This window comes from Typopeltis vanoorti, chromosome 12 (assembly GCF_054136105.1).
Source record: "Typopeltis vanoorti isolate ZY-2024b chromosome 12, IOZ_Tvanoo_1.0, whole genome shotgun sequence".
Classification (NCBI taxonomy): Eukaryota; Metazoa; Arthropoda; class Arachnida; order Uropygi; family Thelyphonidae; genus Typopeltis; species Typopeltis vanoorti.
The window spans coordinates 109,379,846-109,401,292 of record NC_143560.1 but is presented as its reverse complement, the minus strand read 5'-3'; the positions used below and the strand labels follow the sequence as shown (position 1 = coordinate 109,401,292).

General features: G+C 37.5%; 1 protein-coding gene across 2 annotated transcripts in view; it reads left to right on the top strand.

Annotated features, from left to right (window-relative positions):
* Positions 1 to 21,447, top strand: part of LOC150101131 (annexin-B12-like) — a 44,328-nt gene that overhangs the window by 13,468 nt on the left and 9,413 nt on the right. For both annotated transcript variants that reach the window (XM_090402041.1, XM_090402042.1), the window contains exons 2-8: positions 1,530 to 1,605; positions 5,149 to 5,243; positions 12,527 to 12,643; positions 12,835 to 12,891; positions 13,058 to 13,091; positions 13,222 to 13,370; positions 18,720 to 18,900. In XM_090402041.1, coding sequence (XP_090258167.1) covers positions 1,530 to 1,605; positions 5,149 to 5,243; positions 12,527 to 12,643; positions 12,835 to 12,891; positions 13,058 to 13,091; positions 13,222 to 13,370; positions 18,720 to 18,900 — 709 coding nt within the window. The remainder of the gene's footprint in view (positions 1 to 1,529; positions 1,606 to 5,148; positions 5,244 to 12,526; positions 12,644 to 12,834; positions 12,892 to 13,057; positions 13,092 to 13,221; positions 13,371 to 18,719; positions 18,901 to 21,447) is intronic.

Genomic DNA, 21,447 nt, shown 5'->3' with positions numbered 1-21,447 from the left:
AAGGCATTTGAAATGAAACTAGAAGTTTTTAAGAGAGATGTAGACAGTGAGAGATTTAGATATTTTACAAACCTAAAGAAATACATCAAGGATCTCCAAAAAGATTACAAAACAGACCGCCACTGTCTTCAAAAGCTATTTTTAAACGTCATTGTGTCAACTGTTCAGCAGTTCTCTCTAAGATCCGTTAAGTTCAGAGAATTAGAAGAGACTGCAAACTTCATTAAGTTTCCAGACACTATAAAACTGGATGAATTAAACTGCAGATGTTTTCGTGGATAAATATGGATGATTTTCATTGCAGTTTGATTTTTAAAGTAGCTCAATTTGCAGGCAGAAATTTGTTGACCTCAGAGTTGACTTGGAAAATATTGAAAAGAGCGATTAGAGATGGGAGTAACAGAGAGAAGTCCGGAAACTTTTTTTTGTATGCTTTAAAAACTTGCGAAAACATTACTATCCATTTTTGCATCTACATGTTCTTGTGAATTCATTGTTCTCAGTGATGAACTTTGTTAAATCTCGTAATAGGAGTAGCCTTACAGATGAAACTAGTAGCGCATGCATATCTCTAAGATTACAAAACATAAACCTGATATAAATTATTTATCTGTCAAGAGTGATACAGCAGCAGTCTCATTGATGCTAAATAAACAAAACTATTTATAAAGCTATAAATAAAATAATGGCTGATTGATCTTCATAGAAAAAAATTCAGAATTATTGTTTACTCTTTTGCTAATGTTAAATATTGCATCTATAAATTGTGTGGCTGTATATGGCAGCTAGAATTACACTTAAAAGCAAATAAAAAATATCCACACTGTCAACAGGGTGAAGGGCTTTTAAGTAAAAATTCCGTCACTAATTTTTACATTCATTCAATCTTACATGACTTACAATGATCACTCTTACAATATTCTTTGATTTTACTGCTCTAGTGTGATTTTTGATTATTTGAAAAGGTTCTCCCAATACTTAAAAGATACCAAACAATAACTGGTTCCCCAAAATTTCGGTTGGCACGTGAGAAAATTTTGCATCAAAGATTTGTTGATTTTGGCACGTACACACTTAAAAAGGTTGCCCATCCCTGGCTTAGCGTCTTCGACCATGTGTGTCTTATAACTTCTTGCAAATCTTGATAGCCGTAAACACAAAACGAGCATGCACACACTGATATGGTATTACTCCACTGACTGTTATTCTACCTTGCAAAAAGTCAGTCCAGATTGCGTCTGTCAGGCTAAACTGGCAGTCCAGCGTGTTTTTTCTTTATATTTTCTTTATATAAACATCACTATATGGTAATATAAGAATGGTAGCGCATGTCACAACATCACGTGACTGCCTGTTTTAAATATTAGGCAATAAAATAGAGTGGCAGTAAGGGTTTTATTATAGCAATATTTTATTCTTTTATGCAAAAGTATCACTTACGAAACACAGAATTCACATTAGTTTTAGCAATAATAGTGGTAACAATGCTTCAGAAATTATATTTTTTTCTTCTTAAATTTATTTTCCAGGGAACAATACGCTCCTCTGAATCCTATAGTGCCGACAGAGCAGCTGGTAAACTCCGCAAAGCTATGAAAGGAATAGGTAAGCTTAAGACATTTAAGATTTAGATTTGTTCATAAACAGTTGAAGTCGAAATCGAATGCTTGGAACATAAAAGGTACTTCTGAATGATCGAAGTTTTGCGGTCTTCTTGGAAACAAATGGTATCTCTCTTTTTTCATGCAAGATTGAAATAGCTACTCAGTATTGACCACATAAATTGTCAATAATATTGTCGGATATTATACTGCAGGATACTTTTCGTGCAGAATGGGCTGTATAATGAGTTTCTATTTAAATAAGAAACGGAGTCCATTAAACATTTGCAATGCCCACACACACACACAAACACACACAGAGTCTGCAGTGCTACACATCATTATTATTATTACGTGCACCTCCAAGGACGCATCATGAGAGAACACTGCACACAATCCATCGTCTCCACTATTTAATCCTCTATCTACACACAACTGCATTCCGCCATTTACACCCAACGCCATCTACTGACCACCGATAATATTTTTGACTTGTAAATTGTGTGCATTCTCTTGGTCAATTTAGCTGTACACAAGAGCAAGAAGAAACCCTGCTAAAAACCCCGGAAATCGGCTAACTTATACTCAGCAGACTGAGGGTAAAATAATAATAATCATAAAAAGAATGAAGGAGGCCGATTTGTTTTAGTAACTTACTTCCCATCTGATTATGAAGAGCAGGTCACAAGAAAAAAAAATAAAAAAATAAATGATATTTTCATAAAATTTCTAAGGCTATTTTAGGGATTTTGTCTGGATATTATGTTGCGTGGTCAACATCTTTGTTCAATTGTTGGAATGGTTAAGGCTAATGCCTGAGGTACCTAGACTAGCACAAGTTATTGGGTGTGTCAGTGAAGAAATATTCTAAGGTTCTTGCTGGAAAACAAAAGAAAACCTGCACGAACAGGAATAATTCAGAGACAAAGATGAATGATTGGAACCGTCGACATGTTGCACAAATTGCGTCTGCGTTGTGCGCAAACTAATCGTACATTCACTCGAATACAAGAGTTCGTTGACTTTTGTTCCCTTCCGAATTAAAAACAAAAATGCCAAAATTTGAATTTGTTCGGGTCTTCTTTTATTAAAAATAATTAATGTAGGCTTTAATTTTTATAATTCATAGAGTATACCGACTTGCACCTCTTCAAGTCTTGCCTACATTTCTCTTCGTGATCTCTCATTATCTTCATCACTCTTTCTATCCAACCTCTTTGTTTTTCTTCTCTTTCTTCTTCTTCTTCTCATTAACTTAGACTCGTTTATTCTCATCATATTTCACTCGTATTCCTAATATACTAATCTGCTTATTTTTAATTTCCATTTCTTTTGTATCTGATCTAATGCGACTTTTCACTTGCGACTTTTTTTTTAATCATATTTATTATTATTTATGAAGTTAACAATAAATATATTTCCTATGTTAACCGAGTTAAAAGATTTTGCAACTAAACAAATCGGCAAAACCAACCATGAATGGGGATCCAAAAAAAAAAAAAAACTGAACATAGCAGCAAAGAACCGAAGAAATCGAAGAAAAAATTCATCAAAATATAAATTGTTTCTTCCAAAACATATATTGGTTAAAACCAAACATCGGAAGGTATAAAGTAACTTATCAATCTCTACATTTGCATACACAATTTTTTTTCATATGATGATTTTTCGTTAATGTGTTTAAAATTCAATAAATTAAATCATATTTATAGTTTAAAAGGCATAGAGTTTCACTGTGCTGAGGGGGAAAAAATAATGAAACCGATATAAAACCGACTTTAAACATATTTCGTGTAATTAAGTGATCCAAGTATAGATTTGAATTTAGGTAATTCCCAAAGTACATCTTAATGTACCCAATAGACGGGCGTCCCCTAGCGAACGGTGAATAATAATAAATCTTAATTTATCTAAAATTTTAATCGATTTATCAGAGGACAATTTTTTTTTACCTTTCGATGAAACTAACTTTTTGTCATCTAAAAAAATTGTGGTCAGACACCCAAATCTTTGGATTGACGATGCCGTGAAGTTTCAGTCTGTAAAACTCAACTGGAAAATCTTCTGAAAAAAAAAAAAATAATAAATGACGTTTTTTTTCATAAGGTTAGTCACTTATAGAATAATTGACTTATAGAAGAAATATCCTAAAAGAGTGCAAAGTAAATGCCTTTTTTTTTTTTTGTGGCAAAGGTGTGTGTGTTCGTTCGTTCTACTTCATTAGTACCAGAGATTTTTGTTGTTAATGGATTATAACTTTAAACCTTCTATGTAAACAAAAGGTTTAAAGTTTTTTAAACTTTAAACCTTCTTTCGGCAGACGTTAAAATATTTAACGTCTGTCTTTCGGCAGACGTTAAATATTCCGAACATACTCCTCAGCCAAAACTGTATTTGTAGCTCAACTGATTCGAACCTCTGGCCAGCTGACCCTTCTGTCTCCACTTCACCACAAATCTACAATCCGCATAATCACTGCTCATAAATCCCCACAATGGTCAACTAATCGGAGATTGTATTATATGTATAAACTGCGTGTACTTTAAGGCTATGATTTGTTTACGTTAAAATTTCTAGGAACTTACTATCCATTGCAGCGAACCATACTAATAAAGCAACAGTGCTCTGCTACGATCTACAATTTCTACGTTCACTATCGTGTCGGGTGAAAGTATTTTCTCCGAACAGCATGCCTATTTGTATTATTCAATGTCATTCAATATGTCTCTTATCTTTATTTTTATCTACGGGGAAGATCATTAGTATTCTGTACTCAGACTACAAATGGATGTTGTAAAGTCACCCAATGCAACCCCCCGTCCCCCCTAAGTGAAACGGAAACGAGAAAGGTGTGGCTGGAGAAATATGACATCCAAAAATGCTAATTTCCTTCCCGAAGAATACCACTAACATTTGCTTCGCGTGACATGTTGTCGGTCCGATGAACTAGTCACATGAACAATACTGTTTCCGGTGCATTCACCGTTGTTGCTGTTATTGTTCGATATTTTATGGCCTCTTATTTCTGATAGTTGCTCAATTTTTCTTGTATCCTTTGTTTCGTTGTGCAAAAGAAGTTATGTTAAGTTCTGCCTGGAATTAAACTCGTCTTCCTCTGCTGGAGTTTCATTTTATTTTAGGATGATCACAGTGCGAGCTATCGATCCTCTGGTAGAGTTCTCCGAGAACGTAAAACTCGCATTTAATTAAAGCTAATTTAATCATACTGAATTTGTTACTCTTTTTTTCTCTCCTCAAATGCATGCGGAAGTAAGCAATTGTCGGCATGTCTACCTGGACCTGTTGCTAGGGGTGATAACGTAGAAACCAGTAAACTGTCCCACTTTTTTTTTTTTTTTTTTTTTCGATTGGTAAAAGAAATATCACGTACTTTTAAATAAAAGCTAATGGTGGGTGGCATTTGCTAACTGTGCATATCATATGAAGCAAGTTTGACGTATTCTGAACTTTATTATTAATGAGATAAAGTTACTGAATTGTCCGAATATTTTCTATATTTATAATTTGTTGATTCCGATTCAAACAGGCACCGAAGACAGAATTATAATCGATGTACTCATTAGTCACTCGAATTCACAAAGGCAAGAAATTAAGAGGAAATATAAGGAGCTCTATGGAAGGGTAAGTATGGCTTTGTATAATGATTCGCGCGTACATCGACGATAAAATAAAATAGTCCCGTCGGTTTGATTTTTCACTCATTTCTGCTTAAATACGAAAGATGTACATAAAACAATAAATACTTAAAACCTAAATTCGATTTCACACTTATGTTTATGTTTGATATTTAACTATCGTGATAACTGCAGCTTTCAGAGTAAAAGTTTTCTCCAAACGCATTAAAAATAATGCGAGATGATGGAAGCCTCGAAAGGGATTGAATGGACTTACAGCAATCACGATACGTCACATGAGAGAAGCTTACTGATTGGTAGCCAATTTTTTTTATTCAATATTCAAAAGTGGACAAAAACAACAACAACAGCATTTTATTTGAGTATAACGAAGAGTAACTGTCCGCTTGTGCTTGAAAAAGCGTTTTTTTTTTTTTTCCGGCTGATTATTCTCTATTGTTGACACCGTGCTATGTGTGAAATCAGAACTAAACTTTATTCCGCGCTATTTTTAAATATTAGTAATTATTTACATAGATGCAATCAAAGATGAGTCATGACCTTGCTTTAGTAATTTTACGCCATTTCTTTAAAAGATAACTTCGTTACAGCTTAATAATAAAATATTAATGGTGATGACTGGTGAAATATATATGTCTTTTATCTATTCTACTATTAGAGATAGTTGATGGAAGTTTTTTCACTTGGCTATGCTACCAATTGTATATTTGGTTTAATCCTTTATCCAAGTGCAAGCAAACAGAGTTTGCGCCTGAAGTATTTTCAGGACTGGGCAACTCGTGATTCAATATTTACACATTACTTCTGATCACTTGCCTTAGTATCCCATAATGCAATGCACATCTCCTTGCAGACATGTATAATGCTATGCATTATGGGAAGGTCACTACCCAGACCGGTTTCGACCTTTATTGAAGTCTCGTCAGTGAGAGCCAGACCCAAATATATGTTAGCATAGCCAAGTGAAAAACTTCCATCAACTGTCTGTAATCCAGAGAATTTTAATAATAAGGTTTTCACCTTTTGGCAACTGGTATATAGTGATATGAACTTCTGCATTACTTCCACCTTAATATCACCACCTCTGGATCTTTACCACGAGTTGCCCCAGTCCTGAAAATACTTCAGGCGCAAACTTTGTTTGCTTACACTTGGATAAAAAATTAAATCAAGTGTATAATCTATTCTACTATGTTGAACAATAAAAAAGCAACGATCGTGCGCATTTTTAAATAAAGTCTCTCTCTCTCTCTCTCTATATATATATATATATTTTTTTTTTATTATTATTAAACTTGTTAAAATAAACATTACACGATAGGTAACAAGGACTATTTACATATTATATATTATAAGTTTTTAAGTATATATATTTCAGAGAAAGAAACATTTTCCTTTCGGGTGTACAATACAGAATGCAACAATGAATTAAAAATTTACAGTTCAGTTTCAGTCTGAGTTATCTTTCAGATGAAGCACATTGTCGTAGTCAATCCAGAAGAGGGTACCAGTCGGATTCCACGCCTCTATGAATTTCGCGACAGTTCTTGTTTCTTTGAAGTGCTCAAGTTCCAATATCAGCCTGCTTTTTAGTTTCCGACGGAGGATATACATGAGGGTTTGTGCAGTTTCAGTGATGGATGGGTGCTGGTTACTTCTTGTCTGTTTTAGGTAGAAGCGGTAGATGACGGCCTTAGCGCAGATGAAGAGGAAATTGCATGTTCTGTGTCTGTTTTCTTCTGTGTGGACTAAATTCCGGTAGTCTTCTTGGCTGTGTGAGTAGTTACAGGTGCTCGAGGCAGTATTCAGGGCATAGGTGATTATCATTTTGTTTGCGGGACAGGTCAGATATGTGTGTTCCAAGGTACCTGAAACGTCACAGAATAGACACAGATCCGTTTCTCTTAGCTGAAATTTGTAGAGCTTTGAAGGAGTTGGCAAGATGTTGTGCCATAGTCTCCACTGTATATCGGAATCTGGTTTGGCACATTTTGATTTATATGGCAGATCCCACTGAAAACTGTGTGGTATATGCAGCCTTGTAGATGAGAGTGTTAAGGCTGAGTATAAGAAGGGCGAGGATGGGGACACTGACATGAGGAAGTGGTATATCTTCTTGTAGTTGGAGGGAAGAATTGGAAGTGAGGCTTCAGATTGTACAAGTTGAAATATTGGCCCCGAGCAGTTTCTAGAAGGAATACGGATTTCCTGAGGTGTAGCGATATCTGGATAGGCTTTTATAATGGAGGCTTGCAGCTGTTGATATTTCTTTTCAGTTTTTGGGTTCTTCATTGGTAGGCTTGTGAATGCTTTCCACTTTAGGGTGTGGGTTAGGAGGTCTCCTATGACTCTTATTCCTGCCCAGTTCCATGTAGGGAAAAGAAAAGGCTGGCCCGTTGTGAGACTTGTGATGTTTCTGTTCGCAAATAGTGGTTCTGTAAGTACAGCTGATTCTGTTGATCCTGTGAGTGTGTGATGAAGTCCTGTGTTTTTCCATTGCTGTAGAGCGTCTTTGTAAAAAAGAGGTAGCTTAGGAGGAGATGGTGCAGGACTGGCCATTCGGAGGATTGTGGAAAGTGTAAGTCCTCTGGTGGATGATTTCGTGATGTAATCGAAGGTGGTCACATAAGTGTGATTGCATTGAAGTGTTTTTAGGAGGAGGATTATCCTGAAAGATTTAATCTTGTTTTCAAGGGAAATCAGGCCTTGACCTCCCTTGCTGAGTGGCTTGCAGAGTTGAGGGTATGTTGTCCAGTGAGTTTTGTTCCAGAGGAAACGTTTGATTTCCTTTTGAATGTGGTGGAGAAATTCTTCAGGAGGTGTGAGTACTTTGAGGGTATGCCATAAGATACTCGCAGCCATCTGGTTAACTATTAGTACTCTTCCTCTAAGTGAAGACATGGAACGAACGCTGTTCCATTTACCTAGCACCTGTTTAAAACGATTGTGCAGCTGTGTCCAGTTCAGTGTGTTATATATTTTGGTGTTGCCAAGGTGTACACCTAAGTATCTTTGTCCTTCGCTTGACCAGGTACATTCGATCGGAGAGTCATTTCTAGACTTCCATTTGCCTGACCACAAGCCCGTGGTTTTGGCAGAATTTAATTTGGCCCCTGAGGCTTGTGCATATAGTCTGTGTGCGTCTTCGGTTACTGTCATTTCTTCTTCATTTCGTACTATTACAGTGACGTCATCGGCATATGCTGATAAGGTAATTTTTTGATGTGGCTCTATTATTCTGGTTCATTTGGAGATGATAGTGTCGTGTACTCTTTTTAAGAAGGGTTCTATAGCCAGTGCGTATAATTGACCGGAGAGGGGACATCCTTGCTTGATCCCTCGAGAGTATGACAAAGTGCGAGTGAGCCTGTTGTTGATTTTGAAGCAGAAGTGTGCATCTCTGTAAAGCAATTGCACTGTTTCAATGATGAGAGGACCATAGCCAAATGCCTTCAGAACTTCATAAAGGTACTCGTGCTCTACCCTGTCGAAAGCCTTCTCCTGATCAAGGCTGACGAGAGCTAGGTCTTCATGTTGGCTGTTTGCGATGTGGATGAGATCTCTTATTAAATGGAGGTTATCATGTATTGATCTTCCTGGGACAGAGTACGTTTGATGTTGGCCAATAACTTCGGACAGTGTTGGCTTTATTCGGTTTGCTATAACTTTGGAAATTATTTTGCAATCGGTATTAATTAGGGAGATTGGACGCCAGTTCCGGATATCCGTGTGGTCTCCCTTCTTTGGTATCAATCGTGCTACTGAGGTCGTGACTGATTGTGGGAGGCCATTGATGTAGGCTTCTTGTAGTGTTTTGAGGAAAAGTGGTCCGAGTTGATTCCAGAAGACTTGGAAAAACTCTGACGTGAGACCATCAAGGCCAGGAGATTTGTTCTTTGGCAAAGATGTGCATGCGGTTTTCAGTTCGTCTAGCGTGATTTTCTTTTCTAAGTGGTTCCGATCTTTTGCAGAGATTTTTTTTCTTTCGGTATTTCGTGAATGGCATGATGGGATGTTCCTGTAGTACTGTATGCATTCTTATTGTAGGATTTCAGAGGTGATTTTGCTAGGATCTTCTGTGATGCTGTCATCTTGAAGTCTGATAGCAGAGATGGAATTTACTGCCTGGCATTTTTTTTCCAAAGAGAAAAAATATTTTGTGGGGGCGTCTGAAAGATTTATTTGTGTATGCCGCGATCTAAGTAGGGCACCTTTTGCCGATAATTCTGCCTGTCTTTGCATGGCTTGGAAGGCAGAATGATGTTCAGGGCTTTCTTCTGGGAGATACTTGAGCTGTTCTTCAAGTTGTCGGATTCTAATGTTCCTCTGTTGATTTTTCTGGTGACTGTAGATCTGCGTAAAGGATTTTATTCGTGATTTTAAGTGGGGCCATCATGTTTTCATTGGTTCTGTATCCACTTTCGAGTGAGTGAGGTTGGTTATTAAAGCCTGAGTGTTTGTTATATAAGCTGGATCTTTCAGGAGAGTATTGTTGAAGATCCAATAGGCACTTCCTGATTTGGATGCTTCCCAAGATAATGAAAGTTGCAGCTTGACGAAGCAATGATCTGAAATGTAGGAAGGGATGTGTGAGATGTTTCTAACTAGAGGCAAGGATGTTTGGAAATGTAGTATCTGTCCAGTCGTGCTTGGTAGAGTGGCCTATTTGTCGCTGTGATTGCTGACCTCCATGTGTAGGATTTCTTATCAGGATGTTGATGCCGAAAGACGTCGATGAGTTCATTATCGTTTACCAGTGTTTGAAGTTTGTTTATTAATTGGCTACTATGTTCACCACACTGAAGTCTGTCTTTTTCTTGGTCAAGAGTGCAATTAAAGTCTCCAGCTATTATGATATGTTATTGGTCTATACTAGAAAGGTGGTTATAGATAGATTTTTTTTTTTATTGTAAACATAACAATCTTATATACAGGATTAACGGGTTTTTGGTTCTCTGCAGTCAGACAGAGAGGTTACATGCTCATACTCTTGTTGAGGTATGTTACATCGAAGTCACTTATAAGCCTAATTATATTTTTTTTTTTAAATAAATTAAAGCCATTAAGAGTTATTTTAACATGATAACATAAGATCTTATTTTAACATAAGAATATAAATGTGGGAGAACATAGAAGTTACTATTGCACAATATTATCTATTAACATGAGAGTGCCAGCTGATTAACTTTCGCACTGTTAAGCACAACAATCCTTCTTTCTTCCCCCTTTCTTTTTTTTGGGGGGTGGGGTGGGGGTAAAGGTGTCACTTCTATGCTGGAAAGTGGATTATAATGCAGTCGCCCTGCTCAGCCAGGAGTTGATTCCGTGGATTCCATTCTTGGTGGAAAAGATCTACGGTGTTGTTTTCCCTATGATGGTGATGCTCGTGTAGGATCCGACATCTCACCTTTTGTTGGAAGGCTGCAGTGAGTTGGTCAGTTGCCTCTCTGTGAAGTTGCTGTACTGTCTGGTCTTGTATGTCTGAGGTAGAAGTTGTATATTACCGCTTTTGCGGTGATGAAAAGGTAATTGCAGAATGAATGGTTATTTGACTCCACATGGAAGAGATTGAAATATTCCTCTTTTGTATGAAGATTACCACAGGTAAGAGCTGCCGTTTCCCGAGTCAACCTGATTAATTTAGTGTTGACTGGGCATTCCAAGTAGATATGCCGGACCGTTCCTAATTGGTAGCAGAAGAGGCAGTTATCTGAGACGTTTGAGTTAAATTTTCGTAATATAGTAGGAGTGGGTAATATATTATGCCACATTCTCCACTGAATATCTGCGTCAGGTTTGATGGCTCTTGTGCGATATGGTACATCCCATTGAAATATTGTTTGATCAGATGATGCAGGATTTTCCAACAAAGTGCTTTGGTTCGACTGTTGTGTTAGTGTGCTGTAGATCTTGTTGGTGTTGCTAGATAGATAGATAGATATACATTCTTCTCATCGCTGAGCGAAACGCTGTATGCACCGCACAGGCGTAGCCAGGGAGGGCGGAGGGGGCGGACGTTGAACCTTTTTGAACTTTTGCAGTTAATTCTAAAATACGGTCTCGAGAACTCACTTCCAACTACTGTAATACGACTGCAAATTTTCCTCACAATTACTGTAAGTGTTGCTAGTTGTGAGAGGAGTTTTTCTAAATAAAATTGATTAAGAATTACCTACATTACTATGAAATAGACTTCGCCAATGTCATTGACGATTTTGCTAACAGAAAAGCAAGAAAAATAACATTTTAGAATGTTGGAATTAAAGTTTTACTTCAAAAAAAAAAAAAAAGTGTTTTAATTTATTTCCCTATACGTCGTTTTGACTTTCTGTAGTATTTTTGGTGTGTACTTGAGAGGGGGCGGCAAACTCAGGGATCGCCCTGGACGGCAAAAGCTCTAGCTACACCACTGATGCACACTTGTTAAAAGCTCTGACCCCGATTTAACTTCTTCACGAACAGCTTGTTTCAGCTCCTTGTCGTCCGCTAAATGGCGCCCTCGTAGTGCATTCAGAGGACTAAAAAAGGTGGCTGTCAAAGGGTGCCAGATCCGGGCGATGGGCGGGATGGGAAAGATCATCCCATAGAGGAGAACTAGTCTGACCCAACATCTAACTATGCTGACGTTAAAGAGTATCGTCTCCATACACGGTTTTCAAGCAGATATGAATTTCCATCGGACTCGCATCTTTCATCACCACCATCGTTGGCTCGAAAACTTCTGCTGCCAAGTTTCTCCAGTTTTTTTTTTTTTTACTCTCAGAGCCTTAATATCCTGCAAATATCCTGAAATCTTTATATCTTAATATCCATAATATCTTGGAATCTAAAGTGGGAGGGGGGGGGGAGTATTACTTTTCTATCGTCCCTCATACGTTTTATCAGACGTTTATCTTTTGCCAATTTTGCCAGTTTAACGGAAATTCAAAAGACCAAAATTGTTCGGTTCAGCTGAATTTGCATAAATGTTGCATGGGGGAGTTACTGAAATGTACCACAATGAGAAACAGGGATTAAAATCTTGCAGCAAAATGATAATTTCGTTAAAGTAATATAAACTTTACTTTATATTTGTATATCATTCCGAGCAGTCATTAGTGCAGGTCAATGGTCTTCCAAATTTTTTTTAATATTTGAAAAAAAATGGGAATAAATAATAAAAATATATTCAATATTTCTATTATATCTTAATGCTTTTTTGTGAATTTATATCATTTTGTGATTGATCATAATATCGCTGCCGCCAATTTAAAATATTTATTAAAACAGGGGCTGACAGACGATATAGCAGCCGAATTAGGGGGCCATTTTGAAGACGTGTGCCTTGCTCTGCTGGTTCCGCAGATGGAATATCTGGCCGACTGTCTTTATGACGCTGTGAAAAACGTACGTATAAAGGAATGTAGGATAAAGGTTGGATATTGAGGGAGGTATGGCCTCTTCTATATTCCCACTTTATTACCTCAAAATCATTTTCTTTAAACAAAATTCGGGATGTGAATACTTCATATTTAAGTTGGTTTAATCGATCATTTTTAAAAGAGTTAATCATGAACAAGATTACGTCTATGTTACAGGAAGAGGAGAAAAACAAGATATGTATTATGGAGATCCTGTGCACCCTTAGGAACTGGGTGAGTGTGTTCTTCGAGTACACAGATTTTCTAAATTTATGTGACATTAACATGTTTTTAGAGTGTTAACAAAGTCATTGTTATCAATCAATAATAAATTTACGATTCGCATATAATTTTTTAGCCTCTAATTTTGTTTGGACTTATGTTTGATTTCTATTTTTAGGAGATAAAAGACTTGAAATATTCGTTCAAACAAAGTAAGCTCTCATCCCCCCCCGTTTTTTTCTTCTTTAATTAATGTAGATTAATCATTAGCATCCAGTTTTAAGGATTTGAACAATGGGGCTATCGATGTTACTCAAGACCTTTTAATTTTGCTTTCTCTAGAGTACGGCGAGACTTTGGAAAACTTCCTGTGTGGACAAACCCGAGATGATTTTAGTAAGTTGGTTCGAGCATTTCTTAGAGGTGACAGACAAGAAACTGCTGATACTGATATAGGACTGGCGGAGATAGAAGCTGAACAGTTGTATAGAGTACGTATTGCTAATATATAAATTTCGCTTATTTATAGCTACAGAGAGAGAGAGAGATGGTAATGAAATGGTTCATAATTCTTCGAAATTGAGAGTATACAAATCAAGTTTAATTTTTCTTGCTACTAGATGGCAGCACAATGCTAGTCATTAAAAAACTTCAAAGGCAGTGGTTAGCCTATCCTTCCATGCTTCTGCAAATGCGGGAAAAAAAAAATATTAGCTCATATAACTGAAACCAGGCGCTTAGAAAAAATTGAAGCAGCTACCATAACAGACCTATGAACGTACCCTTAACCACTGATTCCCTACCTAATTGGGGATAGTTTAAAAGGAGAGGTTTGAGTTGCAATTATTTGCAGATGATGCAAAGTTGGGAAGAACTACGAACAGAGCAGATGTTGTGGCTTTACAGGAAGACTTGCTACGTTGGGTAAGTGAGTGGGGATGTCTGTTTAATGTTGCAAAGTGTAAGGTTTTAAGATTTGAGAAGCAGGGATGAGATGCGAAGTATGTAAGGATATCTTACAGGAGGTGAGGTGAAGCAGATGAGGGGTCTGTGAGTAAGGGTGCGTAAAGACCTAAATTTAGTGGATACATTACTAAAATTGTGAGGACACCAGAATCAATTATGATGATGATGCGGAGAACATAGGTGTGAAGAAGTAAGGAGGTTATGGTTCCCTTGTATAAGGCCTTGGTCAGGTCACTTGTGGATTACTGTGCACCGATATATATTAGAAATAGTCCTAATTTCTTAATTAGAGTGGTTTCTGATTTCTGGAATGTTGAGTATGAGAAACACAATTTTAAATCTGGTAGTGTAAAAGAGGGTTTTCTTAGAATGGGGGAGAGAACAAAAGGTGAGGTCAGGGAATTGAGGTGCAGTTTGTGTGTGTACATGGAGAGAGAGAGAGAGTAGAACACATTGCCTAAGACCGTAACAAGTGCAGAAATGGAGATTGTGTTTATGGTGCCGTTTGATGAGTTTTTTGTGGGACAGAGCACACCCACGATGAGTCTCTTAACTCTGTGGAGCTTTTATGATGATGATGATGAAAATAATAATAATAAGCTCTAGCAGTGAGAAAAGAGTTTGCAATCCATAAACATAAGAATACTGGTAATATCACTTTTCAACTCATGTTTAACAGAACAGTAAATCCCCCCCCACACACACACATAACTAATCTCTCCAAACTTACTACTTTGTAGGGATGAACCTCCCTTCTTCTCCCGTTTATTTCCAGGGTGGAAAACGCCATGACTCGAAAGGATGTGGTCTTACCTCACCAACCCCACCCATTCAACTCTTAACATTTATTCCATCTCTCTCTCTCTCCCTCTCTCTCTCTCTCTTTCTTCCTTTAAAAACTTACTATCGATTCTAATTTCTTTCCAGTGAATGTACAATTCACCTTTTATCCGGTTCTTACTTTTGAAATGAAATAACAATTTCATTTCACAGTTTTGAATAACTTATCGCAGTATTTCTTAATCTGATACAGTATAATTAAATTTAAGTTTTTTTTATTACTCTAGATGGCAGCACAATGCAAATTCACTCAGAAACTATGCATCTTTAACTTTCATTGAGCAGATTTTATTTCCTACCTAAAAGAGATTAATATTCACAAAAAAGTAAAATAATAATAACATATCCAGTGATGTATTAACATATCTTATAAATTAGGAAATATCGCATAACTTATTTTGGTCCATAAGGAATAATATGATGTCCGTATTCACACTCCTGAAATGGAAATGAATCGTATTATCTTGTGCTGCCATCTCGCGGACCGGTAATTTAATTGCATGTTTCATTTTGTAAACGAATGGCGTCCCTAATGCACACAGGATCGAATAATTTCTTTCCATTCCCTGTATATTTAAACATCGTATAAACATTGGTTTTTAATCGTCTGCCCTTTGTTAGAAGGAAGAGCGACAAAGAAAAATGAGATACATTTTTTTGTGACCTCAGTGTAGGGGAAAAATTCAGCCCCGTCAAGTAATACAGAGGAAACTCTGCAATGGTTTGTCGAAATCTCTCTGGATATAGACATATGGTTGATGATGACTGATCATTTGCTATGGTATACTCAATGTAAATAATTCAATAGAAAACTTATTTGATATGTGGAAACATCAGTACAATATGTGTCCGCTTTTTTTTTTTTTTGGCAAAGAATATTCATTATAGTCATTCAGTTAAGAATGTCATATAATTATATTTGAATTGTATTTAATGATAATTTTTTAATCCGAAAGTAATTGGTGAATGAGAGTATGGTAACCATAGTATTAGTTTCATTTGGAAAATTTGCTGGCCTGGTTGGCCGAGTAGTTAGCGTATCCGCTCTCCAGCCGAAAAGCTGCGGGTTCGAATCCCGCCATGGGCATGAATGTTTGTGATTGTCTGTGAAAGTGGTGGTGGGCGGTAGATGGCGTTGGTGTAGTTGGTGGATTGAGTGAGTGGTGGAGACAGAGAGTTGTAGAGTAGATGTCCTCCCTCGATGAGTCCTTGGACTCCCTGGAGGTGTCACTTAATAATAATAATTTAAAAGCAAAGAACATTCTAAACATACAAAACCATCATAGCATAGTATTGTACAATTTATAAAGAGGACTGCTATGCCATATTATAAAATATATGGAAACAATTGATTACTAACATGTACACCCTCTGTCCAAAAAGAAACCGAACTTTTTGTATCTTTTGTTGTCGAAAGTGGCAACCTTCATTATTGTATCAACTGTTTATGACATTTGTTTCATTAGAAGCCGAGTTATAGTGCTAAGAGTGACAGTGTGTGTGTTTTGACGAACGGCCGGTCGTCACGATATTCATGCCGTACGCGACCAATTCTCGCTATCAATCGCTTCAAAACTGAGATAAAACTCACCATTGACCGTTTGGCCAGGCGGAACAAATTCTTTGTGAATAATGCCCTTGGAATCGTAAAAACAAATCAGCATTGTCTTTGCTTTTGACTTCTCCAGGCGACTTTTTTTCGGATGCCCCTCTTCTGGTGGTCTCCACTCAGCATTCTGGCGCTTTGTTTCGGGCTCATACTCAGAACACCACGTTTTGTCACCAGTAACAATCGTTTCAAGGAAGTTTGAGTTTACGAGCGGTTTTAATGAGGTCCTTGCAGTGTTCAATTCGATACATTTTTTGGTCGTCGGTCAACTTGTGCGGAACAAATCGCGAATTCAATTTACGAAGGCCCAAACTCTCGGTCAAAATGTTGTGCACAGTTGATTTTGGAATCCCCAATTCATCTTCAATCAATCTCACGGACGATTTCGGGTTTTCTTTGATGAAATCTCGCACTTTTTGGATGTTCACTTTGCTCAGTCCAGTTTTTGGACGACCCGGCTTTTCGTCGTCCTCAAGCGTCTCACAACCACTTTGAAATCACTTAAACCACTCGTAAACTTGAGTACGAGATAAGCATTCATCACCGTATGCTTTTTGAAGCATTTGATGCGTTTCGGAGAAACTTTTACCAAGTTTAACACAAAAGTCAATCGCAGCTCTCTGTTTGAAACTCATTTTCCGACTGTCCGCCAAAAAACACTGTCACTCTTGGCACTATAACTCAGCTTCTAATGTCATAAACAGTTCACACAACACTAATGAAGGTTGCCGCTTTCGACAACAAAAATATGCAGGTGGAGCCACTAGTTTCTTCTATTTTAGAAAAGTTCGGTTTCTTTTTGGACAGAGGGTGTACAGTATGTTTTGTCGTATGCTTTCTCATTTCTGCCTTCCCTCCCCCTTCGTAGCGAACCCTCTGCTATGTAGGTGTGAGGATTTTGTTTTTCTTATTGCATCTATCCTATTTTAGCAACGAGCAATAAAATTAATATTAACGAACTCAGAAGAAGCAATATTTCTACAATCTTTTTCGTTACATTACGAAGTTTAGTTTTAGCATACTGCTGTAGATTATGATAATACCATGTTATTATCATAAGCGCCTCGACCAACGAAATTGTCATAAATACCAGCATCATATTGCCAAGCACGACTGCTAGCATAGGGAAAGATGAACTGAACCTCTGAGAAAACACAAGCAACTTCATTAATAGGAATCAAAAAGGTTTGTAACCAGGATGCCGATACTATACCTAAGCAATCATACGCGTTATTATAAGAGAGTAATTAGATGGGTTGATGACCCATCCTCACCAATTCACTCCACTGTTTCACACAGACTTTTTGCTGTGTGAAAACATTTTCTGTGAATATTTCTGTGCTAACTGTTCATCAAAACGGGCATCAATATCCCCTCCCCCTCCATTCGCTTCTGAATCTTTTAAAAGAGATGTTAAAGCTGCTGAAGCTATTTAGCAATCCCTAACAGTTTAACTCCAAGCTCACATAAATTTTTGTTCCTGTTCTTTCATTCCTTCTGTTGATGTCTTTTTTATAAAAAAAAGTCTGCAGTAATTTGTAAAGAGGGCGCTGTGCAGAGCTTCAAATGCAATGTTAACCAATTTCTTTCTGCTCATCATTGCTAACGTACTGTAGGTTGAACATTGTCTCATACATGGAATTGCCTCACACACAAAGAGACCTAAACTACACTATTTGAAGAGCATTTGAATAACATAAATAGAGACTTCAAGGAAAAAAGTCAAGATTCAGAATTCAGTCTGTAAGTTTTACTCCCGAACTTACAGACTCTCATGAAGTTAGATGGTTCCAATTACAATAATTCACGTAAAATTGAAAATCGTGGAATGACAACCTTCTTAATCGACTAAACTCATTCTTCATTTGACTTCTTCGATTTTACCTGAAGGCTGCCAGGTGCACAAGGCGCGTTTCGAATCACCAGAAATATGTGGTAAACTAACTGATGTACAAGCACTATTAAATATTCAGTCGAACAAGGGGAATTTTTTGGAGGAGTGGCGCTCGGCCTTTAGTTAAACATGATCACGTAACCTCCAACATCATTAAGGCCATCTCGCAATCTTCACCTGCCACATTTGTGGATTGGCCAACAGGCTTTATAGAAAACTGCTTTAGCAACTCGAACTACATTTAAGGATAGCAATCGAGAGACAGCTGGATATCTTCTGATTAAATTCTTGAATTAATTGATATGCTGACCAACCGGAGTAAATAGCCGGCTTTTTTCGTCTCTTATTTGAATACGTAAACAAGACTAAACATTTTTTAACATTCCTTCTTCTTTTTAGAGTATATTAGTTGCATGTTTCGCTACCATATTTTTTCGCTATTTTTATATCCCCCGATAGTATTTAATCCTATGTCATCTTCGATGTTGTCAGTGTAAAAGCTATCAACATCCCCCACTTTTTTTTTTTCAGGCAGGAATTGCGGCCAACTGGGCTACAGATGAGGACCAATTCCTTCTGATGCTGTCCTCTAGAAGCATCTCGCAGCTGGAAGTAACTTTTGCCATTTTTGAAAAGATAGCCGAAGAATCCGTGCTTTCTATAATCGAGGCAGAGTTCAGCGGGGATGTCAAAGAGTGCTTGTTGGTGGCAGGTAAGTAGGACATCATCGTATTCAAGTAATCCCTAATTTTAAAAGGCTTCAAGTTTTTGACAGCTATGGGATTGGTGTGTGGGGGGGGTAATTTTATTATTATTATTATTTTTTTTTTTTGAGATGAATAAAAACCTGCAATACAGCTTTATCTCAATTGTAAGCTAGACGGTGGTATGTGCTAACAAAAACGCAACACAGAAATATGTGTAAATTTTGCCTTTATATTTAAAAAATAAAAAACTGATCCTACAAGAGTATCCAATATTGTGATCCAATAACAATAGGCGATTGCATGAAACATTTGGTATTTGCATCATTTAATAATATAAAACCGGCAGCTGCTAACTTTATCATGAACTTAACAGTACAATGGTATACAATGTATCAAAACAGCGTTTTGCGTGCTCTAAGGAGGGATATCCTTTGTAAAATATTAGCAAAAAAAAGTGCAGTTTAGTAGTACGGGATCTCTTCAAGAAAAATTTATTGATTCAAGATGAGCTGAAAGGCCAGCTGAATGTTGGTATTAACATAACCAACAGTACAGGAAGTAGTGCTACTATTAGGTTAAAGGACAGCAACTCCAAAGTTTGTCTTCCCATAACAGTCTCATTTTGGCTAAAACTGAAAGCATGCGTGCCTTCCCTCCTTTATTAGCAACTTAATGTACGGAACGTGGTAAAATCACATTCAGGTTAATTCACTATTGTAATTTCTTCCGATGCGCAGAAGTTCAATGTACCCTGCTCCAATAGAATTCAGTACGCGAGACCTCAACTTGACTGAAGCTTTTTCCTCAAACTGTTTTTCATGTGATTCCCGCCCACGAAAGGTTTTAAATGCTATTGTACATTATTATTAATACATCAAGTGTACTAAAGTTTAAGTAATGCCGAAACTAAGCTGGCCGGCAATTCATTCAAATATCTTGCTTCAAAAATTCGAAATAAAACAAGAAATTTCACTAGTTGAACTTTTTTTATGTTGACCCTACACATGAAAGGTCACAAGACCTATAACACTACAATGCCATCTGTGGACAAGTGATTAAGTAAAAAATTATGTAGCCTATTGATATGTTTCTTAAAGAGTGGAAGGTTGTACTCAGTGGGAAAAACAGTACGGGGGAGAATGTTCCAAAAAAATAGAGGTGGGTGGAATGAAGGAAGTCATGAGAAGTTAGTTAGGTCTGTTTGAAGCTAGACAGTATATGGCTCTTGGCCAGTGGCTGCTGTAGTTCTATGGTCAGAAGAAAGTGGAGGAATGGTAGTAGCCAATTTAGAGGAGCAGTGCCCGTGAAAGTATCTATAGAAAAGGCATAGCGCTGAATAAAGTGACTGAAGGAAGTCTGTGACAGAAGGGGATTGCCCTCTTCTATATATCATCAAGGATTCTTAGAGTAGTCAATGGGTTCCACCCCAAATGTGGGAACAGTACTCCAAAGTTGGACGGATCTGAAACTTATAAAGTGTTAGGAGTTGAGTGGAAGAGAAGTAATGTTTAAAACGGAAAAGAGCACCAAGCTTTTTAGAAGCTAAGGAGGCTACTTATGTAATATGTTTGTGCTAGGATAAACTCGATGTGACAGTCAACCCGAGAAGAGAAAGTTGATCTTGAAAGGAAACCGGAAAATGATTTAGCATTGAAGTTTACTAAGTTGTCTTCACCCCGTTTCAGGATGATGAGGAGGTGTCAGTGTTCGCCACTGGTTATGGAAGCATCTAACATTAGGATACTGCAGAGTTTATCGAATGAGGAAGAGAAATGAAGAGTACTCTCATCAGCGAAGCTGGGAATAGAATTTGAAATCAGACAAAGGCAGATTTACAGTGGTGTAAAGGAGGAAGAGTGTAGGTAAGAGCACAGAACCCTGGACACGCCAGCATTGATGGGGAAATCTGAGAGGAAGTCATCTACCATGACACAAAATGAAGGACCAGTGAGGAAGCTGGCAATCCAAATCACAGAGTGTAGGAGGGAGGCCATAAGATGGTTTTTGTTCAGGAGTCCTTGGTGCCAGACACGATCAAGTGCCTCAGAAATATCTAGAGCGATAACATGAGTTTCTCCAAATTTGGTTGAGTTCGATTTTGAGTAAAGGGTATGGTCAGCTGCCTTTCCTGCAAAGAACAGTCAGAAACTGATAACTATGTTGATATCTGTGATTGAGTACTTCGGTGCTTATGAAAACCGTGCATTTGTGAACGACTCTGCATTATGTTTTAGAGCTGAAATGACAAACTTTCTTTTCTAGCTACATATCAACCGATACTTAACTAAAAGTACAGATTATTTTCATTTCCTCTAACATTTTATGCTCGCCTTCCTTCAGTGAAGAAAGATTGGCATTTGATGAGTAGAACAATACAGAAGAAAATACTTCTTCCTCTGAGCATTTATCCTGTTTCCACTGCAGGGTTACATTTTTGAAGCGATCGTTGCTAGTACCACCACCACCAACCCGCCGGACCTGCCGCTGGGGGGGGGGGTGTTCACGGGGTCGATTTGTTTGTTCTGAGGGATGAAAAATCTGAGTTTCAGGGT